Source organism: Pristiophorus japonicus, chromosome 2 (assembly GCF_044704955.1).
Source record: "Pristiophorus japonicus isolate sPriJap1 chromosome 2, sPriJap1.hap1, whole genome shotgun sequence".
In the NCBI taxonomy this organism is placed as follows: Eukaryota; Metazoa; Chordata; class Chondrichthyes; family Pristiophoridae; genus Pristiophorus; species Pristiophorus japonicus.
Genome location: NC_091978.1, coordinates 160,271,877 through 160,297,381, shown reverse-complemented (window position 1 = coordinate 160,297,381; position 25,505 = coordinate 160,271,877). Strand labels below are relative to the sequence as shown.

At 45.8% G+C, this 25,505-nt stretch overlaps 1 protein-coding gene across 1 annotated transcript in view; it reads right to left on the bottom strand.

Annotated features, from left to right (window-relative positions):
- Positions 1-25,505, bottom strand: part of corin (corin, serine peptidase) — a 398,949-nt gene that overhangs the window by 326,164 nt on the left and 47,280 nt on the right. Inside the window, exons 3-4 of the mRNA XM_070870145.1 lie at positions 16,636-17,100; positions 7,845-8,052 (exon numbers count right to left, since the gene is read on the bottom strand). Coding sequence (XP_070726246.1) covers positions 7,845-8,052; positions 16,636-17,100 — 673 coding nt within the window. The remainder of the gene's footprint in view (positions 1-7,844; positions 8,053-16,635; positions 17,101-25,505) is intronic.

Here is a 25,505-nt window from a genome sequence, read left to right as displayed (position 1 = left end):
AGCTGGGAATGTGTGACAAGTAGACACATCCTGACCTCTCAAAGCCTTTCCATCATCAACAGGGTTTGACAGAGTTTCTTAGGTGGTCCCTCGAATCGAGGATGACTTGCTTCCACACCAAAAAGGGATGAGTTCAATGAGTTCACAGGTGTTTCAATGAAGGACCTAATATTGCCGATCCCGAACTACATATTGAAGGGTGGAAGATGCCTGTGCGTGGATTTTTAAAAAATGTGTGATGGCCGTTGCACACCAGCCACCACACGGGCTTGACAGAGTTTGGTCTTGGTCCAGTGGCAAGGGTTAACCAAGACGACTGGAGACCAGCTCTGCTGCACGGACCTCATCATCATAGGCAGTCCCTCGGAATCGAGGAAGACTTGCTTCCGCTCCTGAAATGAGTTATTTGGTGGCTGAACAGTCCAATACGAGAGCCACAGACTCTGTCACAGGTGGGACAGATAGTCATTGAGGGAAGGGGTGGGTGGGACTGGTTTGCCGCACGCTCTTTCTGCTGCCTGCGCTTGATTTCTGCATGCTCTCGGCGACGAGACTCGAGATGCTCAGCGCCCTCCAGGATGCACTTCCTCCACTTAGGATAGTCTTTGGCCTGGGATTCCCAGGTGTCAGTGGGGCTTTTGCACTTTATCAGGGAGGCTTTGAGAGTGTCCTTGTAACGTTTCCACTACCCACCTTTGGCTCGTTTGCTGTGAAGGAGCTCCGCATAGAATACTTGCTTTGGGTGTCTCGTGTCTGGCATGCGAACTATGTGCCTTGCCCAACGAATGTGGTCAATGCTTCAATGCTGGGGATGTTAGCCTGGACGAGGACTCTGATGTTGGTGCGCCTGTCCTCCCAGGGGATTTGTAGGATCTTGCGGAGACATCATTGGTGATATATCTCCAGCGACTTGAGGTGTCTTCTGTACATCGTCCATGTCTCTGAGCCATACAGGAGGGCTGGTATTACTACAGCTCTGTAGACCATGAGCTTGGTGGTAGATTTGAGGGCCTGGTCTTCAAACACTCTTTTCCTCAGGCGGCCGAAGGCTGCACTGGAGCATTGGAGGCGGTGTTGAATCTCCGCATCACCGTCTGTTTTTGTTGATAAGAGGCTCCTGAGGTATGGGAAATGGTCCACGTTGTTGAGGGCCGAGCCGTGGATCTTGCTGACTGGGGGGCTGAAACCGGAGTCCGGAGACAGGGCCTGCAGCCCTGCCAGCGGCACCCACCATAAACATCAGCTTGGGAACAACACAGGAAACTATCCGAAACTACTGCTCAACACACCTTGCGTTCAGACCACCGGCGGCATCCAAGTGTCCGGGCCCCAGCGGCATCCAGGCCTCTCCCCGGCGGTGTCCGGGCATGCGGTCCCCCTTCGGGGACGACTGGGCCTCTACTTCCTCGCGGTGCTCCGGGTGTGGTCTGGCCAGGGCTTTGTGCAGCTGCATGGAGCAGTGCCAAGGGAGTAACCTACTACTGACTTACATTCTAAACTTTTAATCAACTTTTAAACTTTTAATTAACTTGAGAAACTTTTTAAACAATTTGGGGAAACTTTTAAACTTTTAAACAACTTGGAGAAATGTTTTTATAAAACCTCTGGCGAAACTCTTAAATAACTTTGGAAAACTTTTTTTTAAACTTTGGAAGAAACTTTTAAAACATCCCTCCAGCGGCGGGCTCTCGTCCCTCCAGTGGCGGGCCAACATCCCTTTCCTCGCTGCCTGCTGGACCTCTCCTTCCCCATTGGTGCACGGACCTAGTGGGCACACATATCGCAGTGTGGGCTGGCCCGTGCTGCCCCTGGGCCCTCGCCTCTTCTGGGGTCTTTTTCAACACCCTCACAGCTCGCCAATTTTCTCCTCTCTCCCGATACACAGTCTCCTTTACTGGGCTGAGGTTTCTCGGGTACCGGCTGTTGTGCTGCACCTCACCCAAGAGGCTAATCTTCATGTATAAGCCTGATGGCGAGTGTTGGCTATTCGCTGTAAGGGGGGAGTGGTGGGCGGGGGGAGGGGGGGGCGAATGGTGTCAGGTCCAATCCTGTCCTCGCCTCTCTACACACATGCAAACTTGCAGGGAGACCCATTAGATAGCAATCAGAAGTGGCAACCCTACTTGATTGTTTGTTTCCCTACCTCGCCCTGCCCCCACCTCAGTCCCTCTACCAACACCCTGGCTGCAATCAGGAAACTTAGCACTAGACTGTGGGAAAATGTGAGGTTATCCACTTTGGTAGGAAAAAGCAAATTATTATTTAATTGGGGGGAAATTACAAAATGCTGCAGTAGTGGGACCTGGGGATCCCCGTACATGAAACACAAAAAGTTAGTATGCAGGTACAGCAAGTGATCAGGAAGGCAAATGGAATGTAGGCTTTTATTACAAAGGGGATGGGGTATAAAAGTAGGGAAGTCCTGCTACAACTGTTCAGGGTGTTGGTGAGACCACACCTGGAGTACTGCGTACAGTTTTGGGCTCCTGATTTGAGGGGGGATATACTTGCAGTGAAGGCAGTTCAGAGAATTTGGGACATTCGGTTGTCGTGAAAGGCGCTGTATAAATGCGTCTTTTTTTTTTATAATGACAAGAGTAAACACCCCTCTATCTCCCCCAACACCTCCCCCACCCCCCCTCCACAGTCCCAATCCCCGCCCCAACCCCCCCCCACCTGTCATGTATTCAACTGTCATTGTAACCCATGTATAAGCTGACCTAAGTTGTACACTTTGAGAACATTGACAACAGGGGAGTGAACTTGTGGGAGACACTCCTAACCTGGACTTTCAGGTATAAAAGGGGAAGCTCCACCTACCTTCATCACTTGAGGTCTTGGTAATAGAGGTAACTGGTCACAGAGTGACCTTCTCTCAAGTATGAACCTCGCATGCATTTATACTGTATAGTAAAGACATATCACCACCGGAGTCCCACTCCACCCCCCCCCCACCCCAGAGTCCCCCCTTCCCCCCCCCCCGGAGTCGTTTCCCGCCCCCCCCACCCCACAGTCCCACTCCATCCATGCAGTCCCACTCCGCGCCCCCCCCGACCCCTGCTGCAGTCCCGCTCCACCCATCGCTCCCCCCCACCACCCCCGGCCCCCCCCAGATCCTGGGTCACTGCGGCTTGTGAGAACACATGGGTAACCCTGCTGATGCCGCTTTACCCAACAGTGCAGCTGAGATCAGTAATGCAGTGCCGTGTGAGAGAACAGTCTGCTTCCCAAGCCTCCTGCTGTTTGGTGGGCTTATACAGTGAATATCTGCGCTGACCAGATCAGGAATGTCCCAGGTTCAATCACTGATCTACAGAAGAACATAAGAAATAGGAGCAGGCCATTTGGCCCCTCGAGCCTACTCCGCCATTCAATAAGATCACGGCTGATCTGATCTTGGCCTCAGCTCCACTTCCCTGCCCACTCCCCATAACCCTTGACTCCCTTATCATTCAAAAATCTATCTACCTCCACCTTAAATTTATTCAATGACCCAGCCTCCACAGCTCTCTGTGGTAGAGAATTCCAAAGATTCTCGACCCTCAGAGAAGAAATTCCTCCTCATTTCTGTCTTAAATGGGCAACCCTTATTCTGAAACTATGCCCCCTAGTTCTAGATTCCTCCACGAGGGGAAACATCCTCTCTGCATCCACACTGTCAAGCCCCCTCATAATCTTATACGTTTCAATAAGATCACACCTCATTCTTCTAAACTTCACTGAGTACAGGACCAACCTGCTTAACCTTTCTTCATAAGACAACCCCTTCATCTCAGGAATCAACCTCGTGAACCTTCTCTGTCAGGAGTTTGATGAAATATTCACGACTTACCTGAATGGATGCAGCCGTAACAGCACTCAAGGAAATCAGCACCTTCCAAGACAGAGCAGTTCGCTTGATTATCAACCCTGTCACCAGGCTCAATGTCCACCCTCTGCACTGTCAACATGCTGCAGCTGCAATATTTAAGGTCTGCAGCAACACGCCAAGGTTACTTCAACAGCACTGCCCTCCACTACGACCTCTACCACCGAGAAGGGCGTGAGCAGCAATGTGGTGGTTCAAGAGCATTGCTGTTCTGCAGTAACTTTGCCGGATGTGCAATGGAAGCCCTGTTTACATACATTATGTACGGAAGTGAGGGGTTCTACCTTACTTCTGCCAAAGTTATAATGGCAGAATGGGAAGTTCTGAGGAAATTCCAGACCTATAGCTAAACAAGTCATTATAATAAAGGACAATTGGAAGGTGTGTGCATAGGTTGTTCAGGAAGAGAAGAACATCAACAAAGCATTTTCCAGGACAGGGCAAAGGATATATAAAAATATAAACTGACTAGCTAAATGAAAAAAAAGTGATTGATTCACTGGTAAATGAAATCATGAACAAAGAGACAAGGAAACATAAGGAAGAATGTATTTGAATTTTGATAAATTTAAAATGAAGAGTGCAAAACTGGTGATCGCTGGGCTCCTTACAACACTATCTGGGGCCTGGAGAGAATGAGTAGGATAATTAGGGTCAAAGTGCAGTCACTAAAATTCCATTTACGGGAGAGCATTCATTTTCTAAATAACTGATAACATTCTGGAATGGATAAAACTCCTAACAGACAGCTCATAACCAGATTAGGAGGATTTGTTTATTAGAAGGGATTAAAAAAAACGTGCTAGGTATATTATATGATTGAGTAGTGCTTTGTAAAACCAACACTACACTACTGCACTTAAATTCAATTTACACATAATAGCCGGTTATGATGTATGAAGAAGCTGAGTTGAGCTGAGGCCAAGTGCTGGTCTCATAGGGGGCAAGGGGAAATTGGAAAATTGCTAATGATTTGCTGATGCATAATCCATCTCGGCCTCCATCTGAGGTCACCACCATCACAGATGCCAATTTTCAGCCAATGCGATTCACTCCACGAGATATCAAGAAACGGCTGAGCACATTGGATACAGCAAAGACTATGGGCCCCGAAGACATCCCGGCTGTTGTGCTGAAGACTTGTACTTCAGAACTAGCCACGCCCCTAGCCAAGCTGTTTCAGTACAGCTACAACACTGGCATCTACCCAACAATGTGGAAAATTGCCCAGGTATGACCTGTCCACAAATAGTAGGACAAATCCAATCCGGCCAATTACCGCCCCATCAATCTACTCTCAATCATCAGCAAATTAATGGAAGGTGCTATCAAGCGGCAACTCAGAAATAACCTGCTCACCTATGCTCAATATGGGTTTCGCCAGCAACACTTCGTTCCAGACCTAATTACAACCTTGGTACAAACATGGACAAAAGTACTGAATTCCAAAGGTGATGTGAGAGTGACTGCCCTTGACATCACAGCAGCAATTGGTCGAGTGTGGCATCAAGGAGCCCTTGTAAAACTGAAGTCAATGGGAATCAGGAGGAAAAACTCTCCACTGGATGGAGTCATACCTAGCACAAAGGAAGATGGTTGTGGTGGTTGGAGGTCAATCATCACAGCTTCAGGACATCACTGCAGGAGTTCCTCAGGGCAGTGTCCTAGGCCCAACCATCTTCAGCTGCTTCATCAACGACCTTCCCTCCATCATAAGGTCAGAAGTGGGGATGTTCACTAATGACCGCACAGTGTTCAGTGCCATTTGCAACTCCTCAGAAAATGAAGTAGTCCATGCAGCAAGATGTGGACAACATTCAGCCTTGGGCTGATAAGTGGCAAGTAACATTCACACCACACACGTGCCAGGCAATGACTATCTCCAACAAGCGAGAATCTAACCACCGCCCCTTCACATTCAATGGCATTACCAACGCTGAATCCCCTACCATCAACATCCTGGGGGTCATCATTGATCAGAAACTTAACTAGATCAGCCACATAAATACCGTGGCAACAAGAGCAGGTCAGAGGCTGGGTATTCTGCGGCGAGTGTCTCACCTCCTGACTCCCCAAAGCCTTTCCAGCATCTACAAGGCACAAGTCAGGAGTGTGATGGAATAATCTCCACTTGACTGGATGAGTGCAGCTCCCAAACACTCAAGAAGCTTGACACCATCCAGGACAAAGCAGCCCGCTTGATTGGCACCCCATCTAACACCTTGAGTACAGGAGGAAGGAGGTCTTACTGCAGTTGTACAGGGTCTTGGTGAAACCACACCTTGAGTATTATGTGCAGTTTTGGTCTCCTAATCTGAGGAAGGACATTCTTGCTATTGAGGGAGTACAGCAAATATTCACCAGACTGATTTCCGGGATGGCAGGACTGACATATGAAGAAAGACTGGACCGACTAGGCTTATATTCACTGGAATTTAGAAGAATGAGAGGGGATCTCATAGAAACATATAACATTCTGATGGGATTGGACAGGTTAGATGCAAGAAGAATGTTCCCAATGTTGGGGAAGTCCAGAACCAGGGGTCACAGTCTAAGGATAAGAGGTAAGTCATTTAGAGAACTGAGATGAGGAGAAACGTCTTCACTCAGAGAATTGTGAACCTATGGAATTCTCTACCACAGAAAGTTGTTGAGGCCAGTTCGTTAAGATATATTCAAAAGGGAGTTGGATGTGGCCCTTATGGCTAAAGGGATCAAGGGGTATGGAGAGAAAGGAGGAATGGGGTACTGAAGTTGCATGATCAGCCATGATCATATTGAATGGTGGTGCAGGCTCGAAGGGCCGAATGGCCTACTTCTGCACCTACTTTCTATGTTTCTATGTTAAACATTCACTCCCTCCACTATTGGCGCACCGTGGCTGCAGTGTGTACCATCTACAAGATGCACTGCAGCAACTCGCCAAGGCTTCTTAGACAGCATCTCCCAAACCCGCAACCTCTACCACCTAGAAGGACAAGGGCAGCAAGCACATGGGAACACCATCACCTCCACGTTCTCCTCCAAGTCACACGCCATCATGATTTGGAAGCACATCACTGTTCCTTCATTGTCGCTAGGTCACAATCCTGGAAATCCCTCCCTAACAGCACTGTGGGAGTACCATCACCACACGGACTGCAGCGATTCAAGAAAGTGGCTCATTACCATCTTCTCAAGGGCAATTATGGATGGGCAATAAATGCTGGCCTTGCCAGCGATGCCCACATCCCGTGAATGAATAATAAAAAAATTAAAATCTGAGAAGTTAACTTATTTTCATTGGAGGGAAGAAAATTGAGAGGACTTTGAAAATCATGAAATTAACATATAATGTAAGAGGTCATTGCAAGACTAGAGAACAGGAAAGTAACATTAGCAAGCTCAAGCTAGTCTGAAGTTTAAAAGAAATTCCTCACATTACTTAACAAACTTAACATTAAAATCAGGTAAGCCAAAATTCATTGGGGAGAATCCCCTCAGAAATTCTACCTCAATGTCTTTTGTCTTACCATCCTTAGGAGAGCAAATATGTTTGGAGTAAATCCAATTGTGCACTAAATTTGTTTGAAGGTACTGGTTCAATGATTAATGACCTTTTCTCACTGCATTCATTAACATTTTTATTTATATAGCACAAACTAATTCCACCAGGTCTTTGCTGTTTCCCTAAATCTGTAATAAGACAGTAAATCTTCAAAATTTGGAAATTATGTTATGCAGTATTATCATGCTGATAATGAATATGTTGATATCAAATTCCTCTGTTTACTATTTTAATGGATGAATAGACTTATTTATTTTAAATGCCTCCATTAAAAGAGTAGGGAAAGAAATGTGATAGCAATGCGTTAAGCACTTGTACAATAATATTGCATAGTGTAATTATCAGGCTGACAGGCAGACTCAATAAACACAGGCAGGATACCTCTCATTATGCACAAATCAAAAGCTGATGACTTTTCTGCTCACATACCTCTCAGTGCTGTTGATACACTCGGGAAGAGCAATGCTGCAGCCGAAGAGCATGATGTGCTGATAGCAGCGCAAAAGATTAAGCTGACTGAAGAAACGGATGAGCATTTCCATGTCCGTGATGCTGAAGTTTGAGAGATAGGATGGTACAGTAGTTTGATTATAGGGCAGCATTTCACATAGGCTGTAACTTACATTGTTACAGGCACCTGTAAGGAATAGATAGACAATATAAACACAATTTCAAATTTTCATGGTTTATTTTTTTCAAATAGTATCTACAGGAATCACATTTGAGGATGAAGGTTCAATTTTGGAAGTTTGATAGCGAAAATATATATGTCCAAAATTATATATTTTTTAAGTTAAATAAAGAAACATAGAAACAGAAAAAATAGGTGCAGGAGCAGGCCATTCGGTCCTTCGAGCCTGCACCACCATTCAATATGATCATGGCTGATCATTCAATCTCAGTACCCCACCACAGCCTTCTCTCCATACCCCCTGACCCCTTTAGCCATAAGGGCCACATCTAACTCCCTTTTGAATATGTCCAACGAACTGGACTCAACAACTTTCTGTGGCAGAGAATTCCACAGGTTCACAACTCTCTGGGTGAAAAAGTTTCTCCTCATCTCGGTCCTATATGGCTTACCCCTTATCCTTAGACTGTGTCCCCTGGTTCTGGACTTCCCAGACATCGGGAACATTCTTCCTGCATCTAACCTGTCCAATCCTGTCTGAAATTTATACGTTTCTATGAGATCCCCTCTCATTCTTCTAAATTCCAGTGAATATAAGCCTAACCGATCCAGTCTTTCCTCATATCTCAGTCCTGCCATCCCGGGAATCAGTCTGGTGAACCTTCGCTGCACTCCCTCAATAGCAAGAACGTCCTTCCTCAGATTAGGAGACCAAAACTGCACACAATACTCAAGATGTGGTCTCACCAAGGCCCTGTATAACTGCAGCAAGACCTCCCTGCTCCTATACTCAAATTCCCTTGCTATGAAGGTCAGCATGCCATTTGCTTTCTTTACTGCCTGCTGTACCTGCATGCCTACCTTCAATGACTGATGTACCATGACACCCAGGTCCCATTGCATCTCCCCTTTTACTAATCTGTCACCATTCAGATAATGATCTGCCTTCATGTTTTTGCCACCAAAGTAGATAACCTCACAGTGATCCACATTATACTGCATCTGCCATGCATTTGCCTATTCACCTAACCTGTCCAAGTCACCCTGTAGCCTCTTAGCATCCTCCTCGCAGCTCACACTGCTACCCAGCTTAGTGTCATCTGCAAACTTGGAGATATTACATTCAATTCCTTCATCTAAATCATTAATGTATATTGTAAATAGCTGCGGTCCCAGCACTGAACCCTGCAGCACCCCCAATGTCTGCCATTCTGAAAAGGACTTGTTTATTTCCACTCTTCCTATCTGCCAACCATTTCTCTATCCACGTCAATATATTACCCCCAATATTGCACACTAATTGCTTGTGTGGGACCTTGTCAAAAGCCTTTTGAAAGTCCAAATACACCACATCAACTGGTTCTCCCTTATCCACTCTACTAGTTACATCCTCAAAAAACTCTAGAAGATTTGTCAAGCATGATTTCCCTTTCATAAATCCATGCTGACTTGGACTGATCCTGTCACTGCTTTCCAAATGCGCTGCTATTACATCTTTAATAATTGACTCTAGCATTTTCCCCACCACCGATGTCAGGTCAACCGGTCTATAATTCCCTGTTTTCTCTCTCCCTCCTTTTTTTTTTTAAAGTAGGGTTACATTAGCTACTCTCCAATTCATAGGAACTGATCCAGAGTCCATGGAATGTTGGAAAATGACCACCAATGCATCTACTATTTCGAGGGCCACTTCCTTAAGTACTCTGGGATGCAGACTATCAGGCCCTGGGGATTTATCGGCCTTCAGTCCCTTCAATTTCCCAGGTCAAGCACAGAAAACCTGGAACCACAAAGTCCGTTATGAAAGTTTTCATTCCCAAAATACAAATCTTACATTTTATTTAAATATGTCCCAATTGCTCAGCCATTAATATGTTTCTTGTGAATTTGACAATAGAAATCATTAACTTGACAACTTTCTAAATCTTTACTTCAAGGAGTGGTTAAACTAATTTCAGCAAATTTAACAATGCATCTAATTGACCAATTAGAACTATAATGAATTTCAATTTCAATATAAAATACAATTATCAAAAATCTACACTTCCTTGGACATATTCTCTAAGTATACATATTAAAGATATGTACAGTAAAATATCTAGAAAATAGGTCCCAGCTAATTTGGTTAACTATAATCAACTGAATTCCCTCAATAATTGTTTTGAACATATATATTGAATAATATGCGCACACTCCTAAAACTTCACCCAAATAAAGTAAAGGTGCAAGGAAAAGATGGATATACAACAAGCGGAACCAACCAATAGTAGGAAAAGGAAAACAATTAAATGAATATTTCAGGCAATGTGAAGCAGCCATTCAATACAAGTAAAGGAACTTATGCTGACATTTGTGAAATTGTCAGATCTTGTTCACTGCGTGGAGTTTGCATTTATGCAAAGAAATTATGTTGTAATATAGTAGCGAGCAGGATGGTAGCAGACATCAGGAGGATGTAGACAGTCTGGTGAAATGGGCAGACACATGGTAGATGCAATTAAACGTGGATAATTCCAAAGTAATGTATTTTGAGAAAAACAACATGGAGAGGCAGTATAATCTAAATGGTACTATTTTGAGGGGGAGGCGCAAGAGCAGAGGGACCTAGGGTTACATATTTACAATCTTTGAAGTGGCAGCACAAGTTGATAAGATGGTTAAGAAAGCATACATAATACTTGGCTTTGTAAATAGGGTCATTGAATACAAAAACAAAGAAATCATACTAAACCTTTACAAATCACTAGTTAAGCCTCAGAGTATTGTGTACAATTCTGGGCTCCACACTTGAGGAAGGATGTCAAAGCCGTGGAGAGGGTAGAGGAGGTTTACCAGGATAATACCAGGAATGAAGGACTTCAGTGACGTGGAGAGATTGGAGAAGCTGGCATTGTTCTCTTTAGAGCAGAGAAGTTTAAAGAGAGACTTAATAGAGGTATTCAAAATTATGAGGGGCTTTGATAGAACAAGTAGGGAGAAATTGTTTCCTCTGGCAAGTGGGTCTGAAACCAGATTTAAAATAATTCACAAAAGAACTAGAGGGGAAATTAGGAGAATTTTTTTCACACAGAGGGTTGTTAAGATCTGCAGAGTGTGGGGGAATCAGTTTCTATAGGAACTTTCAAAAGGTAATCGGACATGTACTTAAAGACGACTAATTTGCAGTGCTATGGGGAAAAGCTGAGGTGTGGGACTAAATTGGACAACTCTTTCAAAGAGCCGGCACAGACGTGATGGGCCAAATGACCTCATTCAGTGCTGTAAGATTCTACGATTTTATGATCCTGTTGGTTGTTGCAGAGCCAAAGCATGTGGCTGCGCTGGATGAAAAATAGATTATTTTGGCAGCAAAGCAAAGATTAATTCAGAAGCGTCAAAGATGCCCCATGAAAGAAAATTCGAATGCAGAAAGATTTTAGATTAAGTACTTGACAAAGAAATAAAACAAGTGAAATTGTAAGACACTGAGTGTGTGTGGTATTGAGCTATTAGGCAGGTTTCAATCAGAGTCCTACATTTTCATACTGAGGACAGAAGTGGTGTGAATAATCATATCAAAGATAGGTTAATCTAGGAACAGAGTCATAAGTAGAGTGCATAATTAATTAAATGAGATAGTCGGAGCAAGAATTACTTGAAATGTTAAACACCTTTATCATGCTGCTGCACGTGGGAACCAGAGTAATTGCCCCGCCCCAAAAATTTAAAATTCAGTATGAATGTTTCTTTATTAAAGACTAGAAATTAGAATTATTGATCAAAGAGAACATTCATAAATTTTAAAGTTCTCTTGTTAATTGAATGTGGCAAAATATTCCAAAAGGTTAAAGAATTTCTGATTAACCTCAAAATTAGAAAAAAATCATTGGTTTTAATTTGGATATAGTTACACTAAACATTTGAGATCTGATACAAACTAGCTGGAAGTTAATTTTGGAATGTTATAGTTTTATTCTACATTCCCTTTCCAGAAATATTGTGAATCGTGATGTCAAGTTAAGATTATGAAGTTCAGTGAAGCTGCTTTTAATTTACTTGCTTAAAGTAAAGTCAATTTAAGTGGACTTTGGCTGATGCAAATCACCAGTTGGCATTCAGATTAGGGGCCTTAATCAGCTATTCAGATTGATCCAATTCACCATGGGTCCAATTCCAGCACTTATAAGAGCACTGGCATTCAGAAGCATATTAGCAGTTTTATGTCTACAATTGTGAAATGCTCAAGTCTTTTCCATTACTAAGACTACAGTTCATTTGCCAATCTTGTTGGAATAAGTACGCGAATATGGGCCCCAAGTTTCGTGCCGCGGCGAAAACGGCGCACCTCCGAGCTGGGCGCCTGTTTTTCACGCCAAAAACTGCGCCTAAAAACAAAGTCCGATATTCCGATGTCTGCTTGGCGCGGCATGCTCTTCGCAGCAGGGGGTGGAGCCTAACACTCGCGCCGATTTTCTAAGCAGCAGGGGGTGGGTACAATTTAAATTAGCCTTCGTGGTGCCGGCAACCCTGCGCGTGCGCGTTGGAGCGTGCGCGCGCGCGCAGTCTCACACAAACATTGGCACTCGGCCATTTTTAAAAATACTGCAGAAAAAGTGAAGATTTGTTTCTTGGACCCCTGCAAAGGCTTGTAATTTAATTTTTTTTGATATTTCTGTGTGTGAGGGAGTGCTTTTAGCAGCACTGCTGAATAAATCACCTACTGAAATCAGTGAGTTCAGCTTTTCACTGCTAAACTTGCAGAACTGGTGCTGCATTGGTGCATGCAAATTAAGGACTGTATGTTTGGAGAAATAAGAGTGCCAATTTAACTTTGCAATAATACGTGGTGTTGACAATGCAGCACCCATTCTGCAAATTTAAATATAAAACTGTCGATGTGGCTGCCTCTCCCTGTCCAAATGGCCTCAGTCCCCTTCACAGCTCGAAGGCTGCTGTGTATCTTCGGCTGCCGGCCAGCCACTGACGCCGCCCCTAAAGCGTGGCCGAATGGCATCAAGAACCTTAATGAGCTGCGTGTGTCCTGCGTTGATTCTTCGGCTGCCGGCCAGCCACTGACGCCGCTGATATCTTATGGCCGAATGGCCTCGGGTCCGTCCGGTGCTGCTTCTTCGCGGCCAGCCACGAAGAGAATGAAGGCCTGCCTCAAGCACTGCAGCTCAGCTCGAAGCTTGCTGCCGCTGCCGTCAAGACGAGACACTGACGCCACACCCCTGCCTGTCTCCAACATGAAAGGCCTGCCTGAAGCACTTTCACACAGGTAGGAACATGGTTTATTTAATCTTTTCTTTGCTTATAAATTTTTATTCAGGTTGGATTTATTTGTATAATATTTGTATAAGTATAACTAAGGATTGATTGTAGAATTTAATGACTTCCCTTCCCCCCCTCCCCCCCCACCTCGTTCCCTACGCCTAATTTGTAACCTACGCCTGATTTTCTAAAGTGTAGACAAGGTTTTTTCAAGCGTACAAAAATCTTCACTTACTCCATTCTAAATTAGTTTGGAGTAAGTTTTCACTCACGAAACTTTGAAATCAGGCGTAAGTGGCCGGACACGCCCCCTTTTGGAAAAAAAATTCTGTTCCAAAGTGAAACTGTTCTACCTGACTAGAACTGGAGCAAACTAAATGTCGAGACTTCCGATTTCTAAGATACTCCGTTCTACACCAGTTGCTCCTAAAAATCAGGAGCAAATCATGTGGAAACTTGGGGCCATGAATTCTAGTAAGAAAATTAACAGTGAACTAGCTGGTCTAGACAGTCAATTTACAGCTAGATATCACAAAGCAGTACAGTTTTGTGCATTAAACTAAAAAAGTAATTCCAGTTATGAAATGTTCAGTTATCACTGAAGGTACCCAAATCTCAATGTGAGATTTTATAAGATAAGCTTCTATAAATTCTCAATCTTTTTCTGATCGATATACTAACATTTTACCAGAATATTCACAGCAGAATGAGTATCCTTTAGAAATTATAACCATATATGATAATCCCAACATTTTCATAAACTTAGATGTACATTCACTAGATATAAGTAAGCACAAAGCAGTACTTTACTGGTCTTCAGTTAAGGGTATTTGAACCATGAAGCCTGCTTCTTCCACAGCCCCTTGTCAAGCTATCCCGTCATGAATTCTACCCACTTACTTTATCGTCTAAGCAAAAGTTCTACTACAAATTCTTCCTAACCCCCATAGATATTTCAGCTTAACTCGACACTATCCAAATTAAAACCTTGCCGCTGCCGTCGAGACACTGACGCCACACCGCTGCCTGTCTCCAACATGAAAGGCCTGCCTGAAGCACTTTCACACAGGTAGGAAAAAACCTTGTCTACACTTTAGAAAATCAGGCGTAGGTTACAAATTAGGCGTAGGGATCAAGGGGTATGGCGAGAAAGCAGGAATGGGGTACTGAAGTTGAATGTTCAGCCATGAACTCATTGAATGGCGGTGCAGGCTAGAAGGGCCAAATGGCCTACTCCTGCACCTATTTTCTATGTTTCTATGTTTCCGCAGATTGCATTTCCAATGTTTCAGCAGCTCAAGCAGCCATTGCATTTATTTCTTTCAGCATTTTAAAGACTAAGGGGTGAAATTCGGATCATTTGCGCCTCCCGTTAATGTCTCTGGGGGGACGCTTATGGGGCGCAAACGACATCTCACCTGTTGCGCAGCGCGCTACTAACTCCCGCGAAATTCTGCGGGAGTTAGCGGTGGTGCTAACCGGTAGCGCCCCACTCCTGCCGGTAGCAACCTGGGCCACAGTACCGGCGATGACAATGTCATCACTGTGCATAGAGACCCGTTTTTGCCCTGGAGCGAAAATTTGGTAGCACCCATGAGTCTGCCGTGGGTGATGCCCGCACCAGCTTCGCGGGTCGCAAACCGGGCTTCAGTCTGCTGGCGGGGCGAAAATTAAAGGAGAAATGCGGCAGTCACAATTGTTAAAATGGCAGATTTACCGGTCGTGACCTTGCCCTCTTCAAATCGCGGGATCCGTACCACAATGTTGCAGCCCGGCACTTGCTTCTGTGCCGAGCTGCTGCCAGGGCAGCCCGCTTCCCAGTGGTATAATGTTGGCCCCTTCTCCCCAATGCAGAGTCCACAGCGTGCCCTCCCCTTTAATGGAAGGGGAGGGCCCTGTGCTCCCGCCAGCGCTACGCGCCTCTCCGTGTAGTGCTGGAAAATTCCCGATGTTAGCGCCCCAGTCCCTCCCCTGAGATGAAGTGGAGCGTGCGACATCGTGCTCCAATTCCTCTCGGGGACAGTAAGCCCAATTTAGCTGCCGGGGCGGGATGTCTGCGCTTGTCACAGGAATTGCCATCTCGCAGCTATCACCGCCGGGACGATATGTAATTTTGTCCCAAGAGCATATTCGGGAGGGGTCCGATGGTGGTCGGTAGCTGGGTAGCTTGTTGGGCCTGGAGAAAACACTCTTGCTCCTCCCACCCACAAGCAGTGCTGGAAAGGCACTCACCTTATGGATTCAGCCCTTCTTGCCTCCTTCAGCTGCCGGGTTTCCCTAGGCCTTGGAAACCCGACCGACATGAATGATAAATAGAATGACTGGTAAAATGAAGGCAGGCAGCCTCATTACATTTAAATGACCAACCCGCTTCCAATTTGTTAAGAGATGCCAGATTAACAAACAACCATGGTCTTAGTTCTCTGCCAAACTTTCCTTATGCTTGTGAATATATTACAGAATATTGATCTCATCAAGCAGAATATATTCTAATAGTTTGATTAATATATAGTATACCAAAGATTATCAAGCCCTGGATACAATGGCCTGGGTTTTGTGGTAAAAAAAACAGTGAGGCTATCAGCGTTCATCGTTATTAAAGAATAAATCAGACAGCAACTTCCGGCGACCACGAATGCACAGTTAAACGTGGAAATCAGGAAGTTTCTGTCCGAGTCGCCCTGCTCCTCCTAGAGCTTTGCTCTAACCATCTCCCACCCAGAGACTTGGCATTGGAACAAAGTGAAGTTGGGGCACTTACATGGTAGATACCTACTAAACACGCCAGAAAAAAGTTAGGGCTTGTCCATTCACATGTAAGTGGAGTTTTTAATGCCATTTTAAGTCTTAATTACTGCCAAACAACCGCACTACAAATTAACTTTTACAAGTGTGAAGTCCAAATCCTTCAGATTTTAATTACTGTAGGAGATTTTTTTAAATTTGAAAATGTAAATAAAAATATTTTTTACTTTTTCTTTTTTTCTCTTATCTCTCTTAATCACATCTTTCTTTCCCTCTCTCTATTTCACTTTCTGTACATGATTTGGCATTGAATTAACTATTCTAACTTATACTTCCTGGTTCAGACTGCATGTCTCAGTAATGATTCTTCAATCTGGTTGGTTAAGAAAATGCACAGTTGCTTGCCCTGTTCACAAAGGTCTCAGATCCCCTGTAGGAGGAAGAGAGGGAGTGGAGAGCCTTGCTGTTTTGGATTTCTAATTACCATAACTTTCAGTGCAAAAATCTGTGCAAGAGTAATGAACGGTTTGCGCCATTCGTTCGTCACTGTCCGCAAAATCTGAGCCATTGAGTATAAGCTAAATAAACTCTTACCAAAGCTGGTGTCAAAATATACAGGTTCATGTGTTCTGTCATTATCTGTAGCCATGCTACTGGAGTTGAAGCTGGGAAAAGAAGTTTTGAAAAGTGAGACATTTGTAGGTGGCTCGGGAGCATAAAAAGTTCCATCTGTCTTCTGAGCAAATGAACTTGTGTCCTCCAGACTGCTATTATCAAAACTGGGTGATGTGCCGTGTGTAAAAGGCAGCAAACTGTCCTCCTGTACACTCTCAGTACTCCACCGTTCTTTATTCAAATCAGTCAACTTGTCTTCACCATTTAGGCCACCAACAGTTGAGATATTTGTTACTACAAAAGTAGAAAGTGTCACCATATGTTGTGGCATTCCTGAACTGTTTCCAATGATGTCTGTATAAGGAGTGTCAGATACATGTCCAGTCCCACTGGTTGAAAGTACATCATTCCTCTTTTGATCAAAAAAACCATCACCTATTACACCTGGTGAAAAACATAAAAAGAAAACAAAAGATTAGTCCACCATTCTGAACAAATTCATTGAGGGTAATTTTCAACATTGCACCTGGGCAATAACTGAGTAGAGCAGATTGCCCGCCCTTTGTGGAATCTGCCCAATTTTCATTCTATTGGCTTTAGTAGAACAAAAATGGTGCAGGTTCTACAATGATAAAGCACCCTGCTTCACTAGGTTATCACCCAGGTGGCAAAGTTGAAAATTACCCCCATTGTGTAAAATGTTTTGACACAACAGGCTACAAATTATTTTGCTGACAAAGCAGACAAATGCTTAATGAGTTTGAAGGACATTCCTCTGTTTGCTATTTTAACAGATATTAAACTGTTCAGCCTTATATAAAGCCAACTAAATCACTAAATAAAAGCAGGGTTCTATTATTTTGGGCAGCCTTTTGATCAACACAGAGATCACGAGAACTACTTTTTAAATGATATTGCCGAATTTTGCTGTAGCCGGGCATCTAACGGTGTCTGTTGTTAGACTTGCCCTTGCACGTTTCCGTTTTTACGTTTTTTTACGTGGCAAGTTGGTAAAAGTGCGAGCTGATAATGGTGCGGAGAGGGATATTGGACATCTGGGACCTGAGTGAACAGGGACAGCAATCAGGTTGATGCATTGTGAAATTAACAGCGCAAGGACAGAGAAGGAAGTGTAAATTAGAGTGAGTGAATGCAATGTTAAATCAGGTACAGAAAGAGATGTAAAGTGAGGGAAAGATTAGATTATGAGAGAGAGAACAAAAGAGAAAGGAAAAGTTTAAAAAAAAATTAAATTTGACGTTTTTGAAATCTTCAAAAATTAAAACCAGAAGAAATGAGACTCCACACTTGTAATAATTCATTTTCAGTGCCAGAAAGCTGCTTACAATTCTGGTCGTCATATTATAAAGAGGATATTGAGGCACTGGAGAGGGTGCAGAGAAAATTTACAAGGATGATACCAGAAATGCAAGGTATACATATCAGGAAAGGTTGAACAGACTGGGTCTCCATTTGAAAAGGTGACCAAATTGAGTCTTTAAAATTATGAAAGGTTTTGATAGAATAGATACAGAGAGAATGTTTCCACTTGTGGGGAAGAGCATAACTAGAGGCCATCAATATGATAGTCACCAAGAAATCAAATAGGGAATTCAGAAGAAACTTCTTTACCCAGAGAGTGGTGAGAATGTGGAACTCGCTCCCACAGGGAGTAGTTCAGGCAAATAATATAGCTGCATTTAAGGGGAGGCTAGATAACCATATGAGGGAGCAAGTAGTAGAGGGTAATGAGTTAAATAAGGCAAGACGAGAGGAGGCTTGAGTGGAGCATAAATGCCGACATGAGGAGTTCGCCACCACCACTCGGCTTGACCAAACACCATCAATCTCACCCACAGATCGGCTTAGCTCTTCCCGACTGCTGATCAGCAGCCATCACAGTCAGCACCACACTGATCCACTGACCTCTCACCTCTCTCTCAGGAGGCAGAAATTAATTTAAATAGTTCAAAGTTAAAACTAAACTGCCGCCAATATTTTTAATACATTTTCACAGTTTGGATCCAACAATAAAATGCTATTTTATGACTGCATGATGTTTGATTTATTACCATTCTCCCAGTGAAGGCTCCTGGTATTGGGGAGAGTGAGGGCTCCTGGTATTGGGGAGAGTGAGGGCTCCTGGTATTGGGGAGAGTGAGGGCTCCTGGTATTGGGGAGAGTGAGGCTCCTGGTATTGGGGAGAGTGAGGGCTCCTGGTATTGGGGAGAGTGAGGGCTCCTGGTATTGGGGAGAGTGAGAGCTGCTGGTATTGGGGAGAGTGAGGGCTCCTGGTCTTGGGGACAGTGAGGGTTCCTGGTACTGGGGACCGTGAGGGCTCCTGGTACTGGGGGCAGTGAGGTCTCTGGATATTGGGGACAGCGAGGACTCCTGGTATTGGGGACATTGAGGGCTCCTGGTATTGGGGACCGGGAGGGCTCCTGGTATTGGGGGCAGTGAGGGCTCCTGGTATTGGGGAAAGGGATGGCTCCTAGTATTGGAGAGAGTGAGGGCTCCTGATATTGGGGACCGGGAGGGCTCCTGGTATTGGGGGCAGTGAGGGCTCCTGGTATTGGGGAAAGGGATGGCTCCTAGTATTGGAGAGAGTGAGGGCTCCTGGTACTGGGGACAGGGAGGGCTCCTGATATTGGGGACCGGGAGGGCTCCTGGTATTGGGGACCGGGAGGGCTCCTGGTATTGGGGACCGGGAGGGCTCCTGGTATTGGGGACCGGGAGGGCTCCTGGTATTGGGGACCGGGAGGGCTCCTGGTATTGTGGACCGGGAGGGCTCCTGGTATTGGGGACAGGGAGGGCTCCTGGTATTGGGGACAGGGAGGGCTCCTGGTATTGGGGACAGGGAGGGCTCCTGGTATTGGGGGCAGTGAGAGCTCTGCGTATTGGGGGCAGTGAGAGCTCCTGGTATTGGGGACAGTGAAGGCTCTGGGTATTGGGGACAGGGAGGGCTCCTGGTATTGGGGACAGGGAGGGCTCTGGTATTGGGGACAGTGAAAGCTCCTGTTATTCCAAACAGTGAGGGCTTTGGGTATTGGGGAAAGGGATGGCTCCTAGTATTGGAGAGAGTGAGGGCTCCTGTTATTGGGGACAGGGAGGGCTCCTGTTATTGGGGACATGGGGGGCTCCTGGTATTGGGGACAGGGAGGGCTCCTGTTATTGGGGACATGGAGGGCTCCTGGTATTGGGGACAGGGAGGGCTCCTGGTACTGGGGACAGGGAGGGCTCCTGGTATTGGGGACAGGGAGGGCTCCTGGTACTGGGGACAGGGAGGGCTCCTGGTATTGGGGACTGGGAGGGCTCCTGGTATTGGGGACTGGGAGGGCTCCTGGTATTGGGGACTGGGAGGGCTCCTGGTATTGGGGACTGGGAGGGCTCCTGGTACTGGGGACTGGGAGGGCTCCTGGTACTGGGGACTGGGAGGGCTCCTGGTACTGGGGACTGGGAGGACTCCTGGTACTGGGGACTGGGAGGACTCCTGGTACTGGGGACTGGGAGGACTCCTGGTATTGGGGACCGGGAGGGCTCCTGGTATTGTGGACCGGGAGGGCTCCTGGTATTGGGGACCGGGAGGGCTCCTGGTATTGGGGACCGGGAGGGCTCCTGGTATTGGGGACAGGGAGGGCTCCTGGTATTGGGGACAGGGAGGGCTCCTGGTATTGGGGACAGTGAGGGCTCTGGGTATAGGGGGCAGTGAGAGCTCCTGGTATTGGGGACAGTGAAGGCTCTGGGTATTGGGGACAGTGAAGGCTCTGGGTATTGGGGACAGGGAGGGCTCCTGGTATTGGGGACAGGGAGGGTTCCTGGTATTGGGGATATGGAGGGCTCTGGTATTGGGGACAGTGAAAGCTCCTGTTATTCCAAACAGTGAGGGCTCTGGGTATTGGGGAAAGGGATGGCTCCTAGTATTGGAGAGAGTGAGGGCTCCTGGTACTGGGGACTGGGAGGGCTCCTGGTACTGGGGACTGGGAGGACTCCTGGTACTGGGGACTGGGAGGACTCCTGGTACTGGGGACTGGGAGGACTCCTGGTACTGGGGACTGGGAGGACTCCTGGTACTGGGGACTGGGAGGACTCCTGGTACTGGGGACTGGGAGGACTCCTGGTACTGGGGACGGGGAGGGCTCCTGGTACTGGGGACGGGGAGGGCTCCTGGTATTGGGGACCGGGAGGGCTCCTGGTATTGGGGACCGGGAGGGCTCCTGGTATTGGGGACCGGGAGGGCTCCTGGTATTGGGGACCGGGAAGGCTCCTGGTATTGGGGACCGGGAGGGCTCCTGGTATTGGGGACCAGGAGGGCTCCTGGTATTGGGGACCGGGAGGGCTCCTCGTATTGGGGACCGGGAGGGCTCCTGGTATTGGGGACCGGGAGGGCTCCTGGTATTGTGGACCGGGAGGGCTCCTGGTATTGGGGACCGGGAGGGCTCCTGGTATTGGGGACCGGGAGGGCTCCTGGTATTGGGGACCGGGAGGGCTCCTGGTATTGGGGACCGGGAGGGCTCCTGGTATTGGGGACCGGGAAGGCTCCTGGTATTGGGGACCGGGAGGGCTCCTGGTATTGGGGACCAGGAGGGCTCCTGGTATTGGGGACCGGGAGGGCTCCTCGTATTGGGGACCGGGAGGGCTCCTGGTATTGGGGACCGGGAGGGCTCCTGGTATTGTGGACCGGGAGGGCTCCTGGTATTGGGGACCGGGAGGGCTCCTGGTATTGGGGAAAGGGAGGGCTCCTGGTATTGGGGACTGGGAGGGCTCCTGTTATTGGGGACTGGGAGGGCTCTAGGTATTTGACGCAGTGAGGACTCTGGGTATTGAAGAGAGTACAAAACAAAGTACCGAGCATGGATGAACATTGATCATGACTTGCCAATGTGCTTGTCTAAGATAAACTCCACATCTTGCAGAATTGTTGCTCAGCAACAAGCTTCTCAAAATAATAATAAATATATGTTAAATTGTATAACTAATATTTATAAGGAACGAACAATTGTGGTCATACATGTGCCCTTAAAGAAAAAAGCTGGGAAAAATAATTCTAGAGCCCCCTGGATGTCTAGGGGCTTACAGGGAAGGATTAAGAAAAAAAAGGGACACTTATGTTACATATCAACGGCTAAATACTTTAGAATCTTAAGAGGAATATAGAAAGATATGAGGTAAAATTAAAAAGGATATTAGGAAAGAGAGAGCATGAGAAATTCTTAGCCAGTAAAATTAAGGAAAACACTAGGAAGTTCTGTAAATATATTAAGAGTAAGAGGGTAACGAAGGAAAGGGTAGGGCTTATTATGAGGGTAATCTTTGTGAGGAGGCGGAAGATGTTGGTAGGGTTCTTAATGAATACTTTGCATCTGTTTTCACAAAGGAAAGGGGCATTGCAGATACTGCTATCGAGAAGGAGTATGATATTCTGGATGAAATAAATATAGTGAGAGAGGAAGTATTAAGGGATTTAGCAGCGTTGAAAGTAGATAAGTCCCCAGGCCCGGAAAAAATGCATCCCAGGTTGTTGAGCGAAGTAAAAGAGGAAATAGCAGAGGCCTTGACCATCATTTTCCAGTTCTCTTTGGATATGGGCATGCTGCCAGAGGATTGGAGGAATGCTAATGTAGTACCCTTGTTTAAGAAGAGAAAAAGGGAAAGGCCAAGTAATTACAGGCCTGTCAGCCTAACGTCAGTTTTGGGAAAATTATTGGAAAAAAATCGTGAAAGACATGATAAATCTGCATTTGGATAGGCAAGGATTAATTAGGGACAGTTAGCATGGATTTGTTAAGAGAAGATTGTGTTTGACTAACCTGATTGAATTTTTTGAGGAGGTAACCAAGAGGGTCGATGAGGGTAGTGCGTACGATGTAGTGTATATGGACTTTAGCAAGGCTCTTGATATGGTCCCGCATGGTAGACTGGTCATGAAGGTTAAAGCCCATGCGATCCAGGGCAAAGTGGCAAGTTGGATCCAAAATTGGCTTGGAGGTAGGAAGCAAAGGGTAATGATTGATGGATGTTTTTGTGACTGGAAGGATGTTTCCAGTGGGTTTCTGCAGGGCTCAGTACTGGGTCCCTTACTTTTTGTGGTATATATCAACGATTTAGATTTGAATATAGGGAGTATGATTAAGAAGTTTGCAGACGACACTAAAATTGGCTATGTGGTTGATAATGAAGAGGAAAGTCATGGGTTGCAGGAGGATATCAATCTACTGGTTAGGTGGGCAGAGCAGTGGCAAATGGAATTTAATTCAGAGAAGTGTGAGGTGATGCACTTTTGGAGGGCTAATAAGGAAAGGGTATACACATTAAGCGGTCGGCCACTTAATAGTGTAGATGAACAAAGGGACCTTGGAGTGCTTGTCCGCAGATCACTGAAAGTAGCAGGCCAGATGGATAAGGTGGTTAAGAAGGCATATGGAATGCTTGCCTTTATTGGCCAAGGCATAGAATATAAGAGCAGGGAGGTTATGCTTAAATTGTATAATACTTTGGTTAGGCCACAGCTGGAGTACTGCATGCAGTTCTGGTCGCCGTATTATAGGAAAGACGTAATTGCACTAGAGAGGGTGCAGAGGAGATTTACTAGGATGCTGCCGAAATGGAAAATCTTAGTTATGAGGACAGATTGGATAGGCTGGGTTTGTTCTCATTGGAACAGAGGAGGTTGAGAGGACACCTCATCGAGGTGTACAAAATATTGAGGGGCCTGGATATAGTGGATAGTAAGGGTCTATTTCCATTGGTGGAGGGGGGTATTACGAGGGGGCATGGTTTTAAGGTGGTTGATGGAAGGTTTAGAGGGGATTTGAGCGGGGGCTTCTTTACACAAAAGGTTGTGGGGATCTGGAACTCGCTGCCTGGAAGAGTGGTGGATACAGAAACCCTCACCACTTTTAAGAGATGGTTGGATGAGCACTTAAAGTGCCATAACCTGCAGGGTTATTGACCTAGAGCTGGTAATTGGGATTAGACTAGATGACCTTTTGTTGGACGGCGCAGATATAATGGTAAGTACTGCAGGGAATCGAATACAGCCAGGGTGATCTCCTGGACTAGTTTCGATCGCCTGGATGGGTCAGAGAGAAATTTTCCCCAGAAATCTTCTTCCTAAATTGGCCTGGGTTTTTAGCTGGTATTTGCCCTTCCCAGGAGATCACATGGCTCCAGTTGGGGTGGAGTGTAGATGTTTTTAGTATAAGGGTGTTGCAGTGGTGTGGGATGGACTGGTTGGGCTGGGTGCTCTTTGTCTTTCGTTATTGTTCATGGGTTTGTATGTAACCTTTAAGGCTGCTGACGAAGGGCCGTGCGGCTCTTTGTCGGCCGGCACAGACACGATGGGCTGAGATGGCCTCCTTTAATGCTGTAAATTTCTATGTTTCTATGTTATGGGGGTCCATAGAATTTTTATAACATGGGAGGAGTCCCAAGAAGCAAAAAGATTGAGAACCCCTGCTCCAACCAATGTTTTGTACAAATGTATTATTATTTATTTACTCTTTTATTCCATGCCCTTATTAGTAAATCCCAAAATGCTATGAGCCTTTTTTGGCTTTATCTACCAGCACACAAGCATCTTGCTATTGATTACATACTCCCATTCCTAGTTTTCCCTCATCCTTATTTTTCAATTTCACACTTTATTACCTCGCACGTATTCGCGTTAAACAGCATTTTCAAAATGTCTGCCCATTCCATTAATCTACTCAATTCCAACTTAAAGTCCCCTTCACTGTTTACCAGACCTCCTACTTTTGTGTTGTCCATAAATTTCTGGATTGTCTTATTATGTATTGATGCTTGGGGTCTCGAGACACCAGGGGACGCCACTGTCGAAGGTCATCCGCCTGTACGCGGGCCCTGGTATATAAGAGTGAGTACCAGGTCATGTGTGCACTTTGGGCACGAATAAAGTTGAACCAGGTTTGCACCTGGATGAGCTTACAGTAACAAGTCTTTTGAGTCATTATATACATTACATTTGGTGACAAGGTAACTTAAGAACCTTCGCATGCAAAATGGGCACCATTGGAAATCTGGAGAGATTCGTGCATGGCGAGGCTTGGGGGGATTTTATCGACCGCCTGGATCAGTATTTCATGGCTAACAAAATGGAGGAAGCTGGTGATGCAGTTATGCGCAGGGCGGTTTTCCTCACCGTTTGTGGTCCAAACATTTATGGCCTCAAAGAATCTTCTCTCGCCCGCACGTCCAACGGACAAAGAGCAAGGGGATTTGTGCGCTCTGGAGCATGAACATCTCAAGCCAAAAGAGGGATTCGGCGCCGACCTAAGACATCTGGCTGAGTTGTGTAAGTTTGGAAACGCATTGGAAGACATGCTGCAAGATTTCTTCATGATAGGCATCAACCATGATGTGATCCTTCGGAAATTATTGGCTGCTGAAACGCTGGATTTGAGCAAGTGGCATGCATGGCGACTGATAATAATTTAAGGCAGATATCATCGAAGAGTTGGAGCTCCACGGCAAGCACTGTAAACAAGATTGTGTCATTGTCTGGCAGAGCTGCTTATGGCAGGGCCTACTCGATTGCTTATGTGAAACCTGCAGCTGCTCAAAGTCTGCCAACTGGTACGAATCCGATTTCACCCTGTTGGCGTTGTGGGGGCTATCATCAGCCTCATCAGTGTCGGTTTAAACAGTACATCTGTAAAGACTGTTCAAAAGTCAGTGAATGTGCCCACAACTGAGCAAGCGTGCTGCTGCTCATCACATTGATGATGATGACCAGTCCAGTGCTGGCCCCGGTATGCAAGCCAAGATACCCGAGGAGCAAGTATACGGCCTGTATTTGTTCCTGACAAAGAGCCAACCGATAATGGTTAATG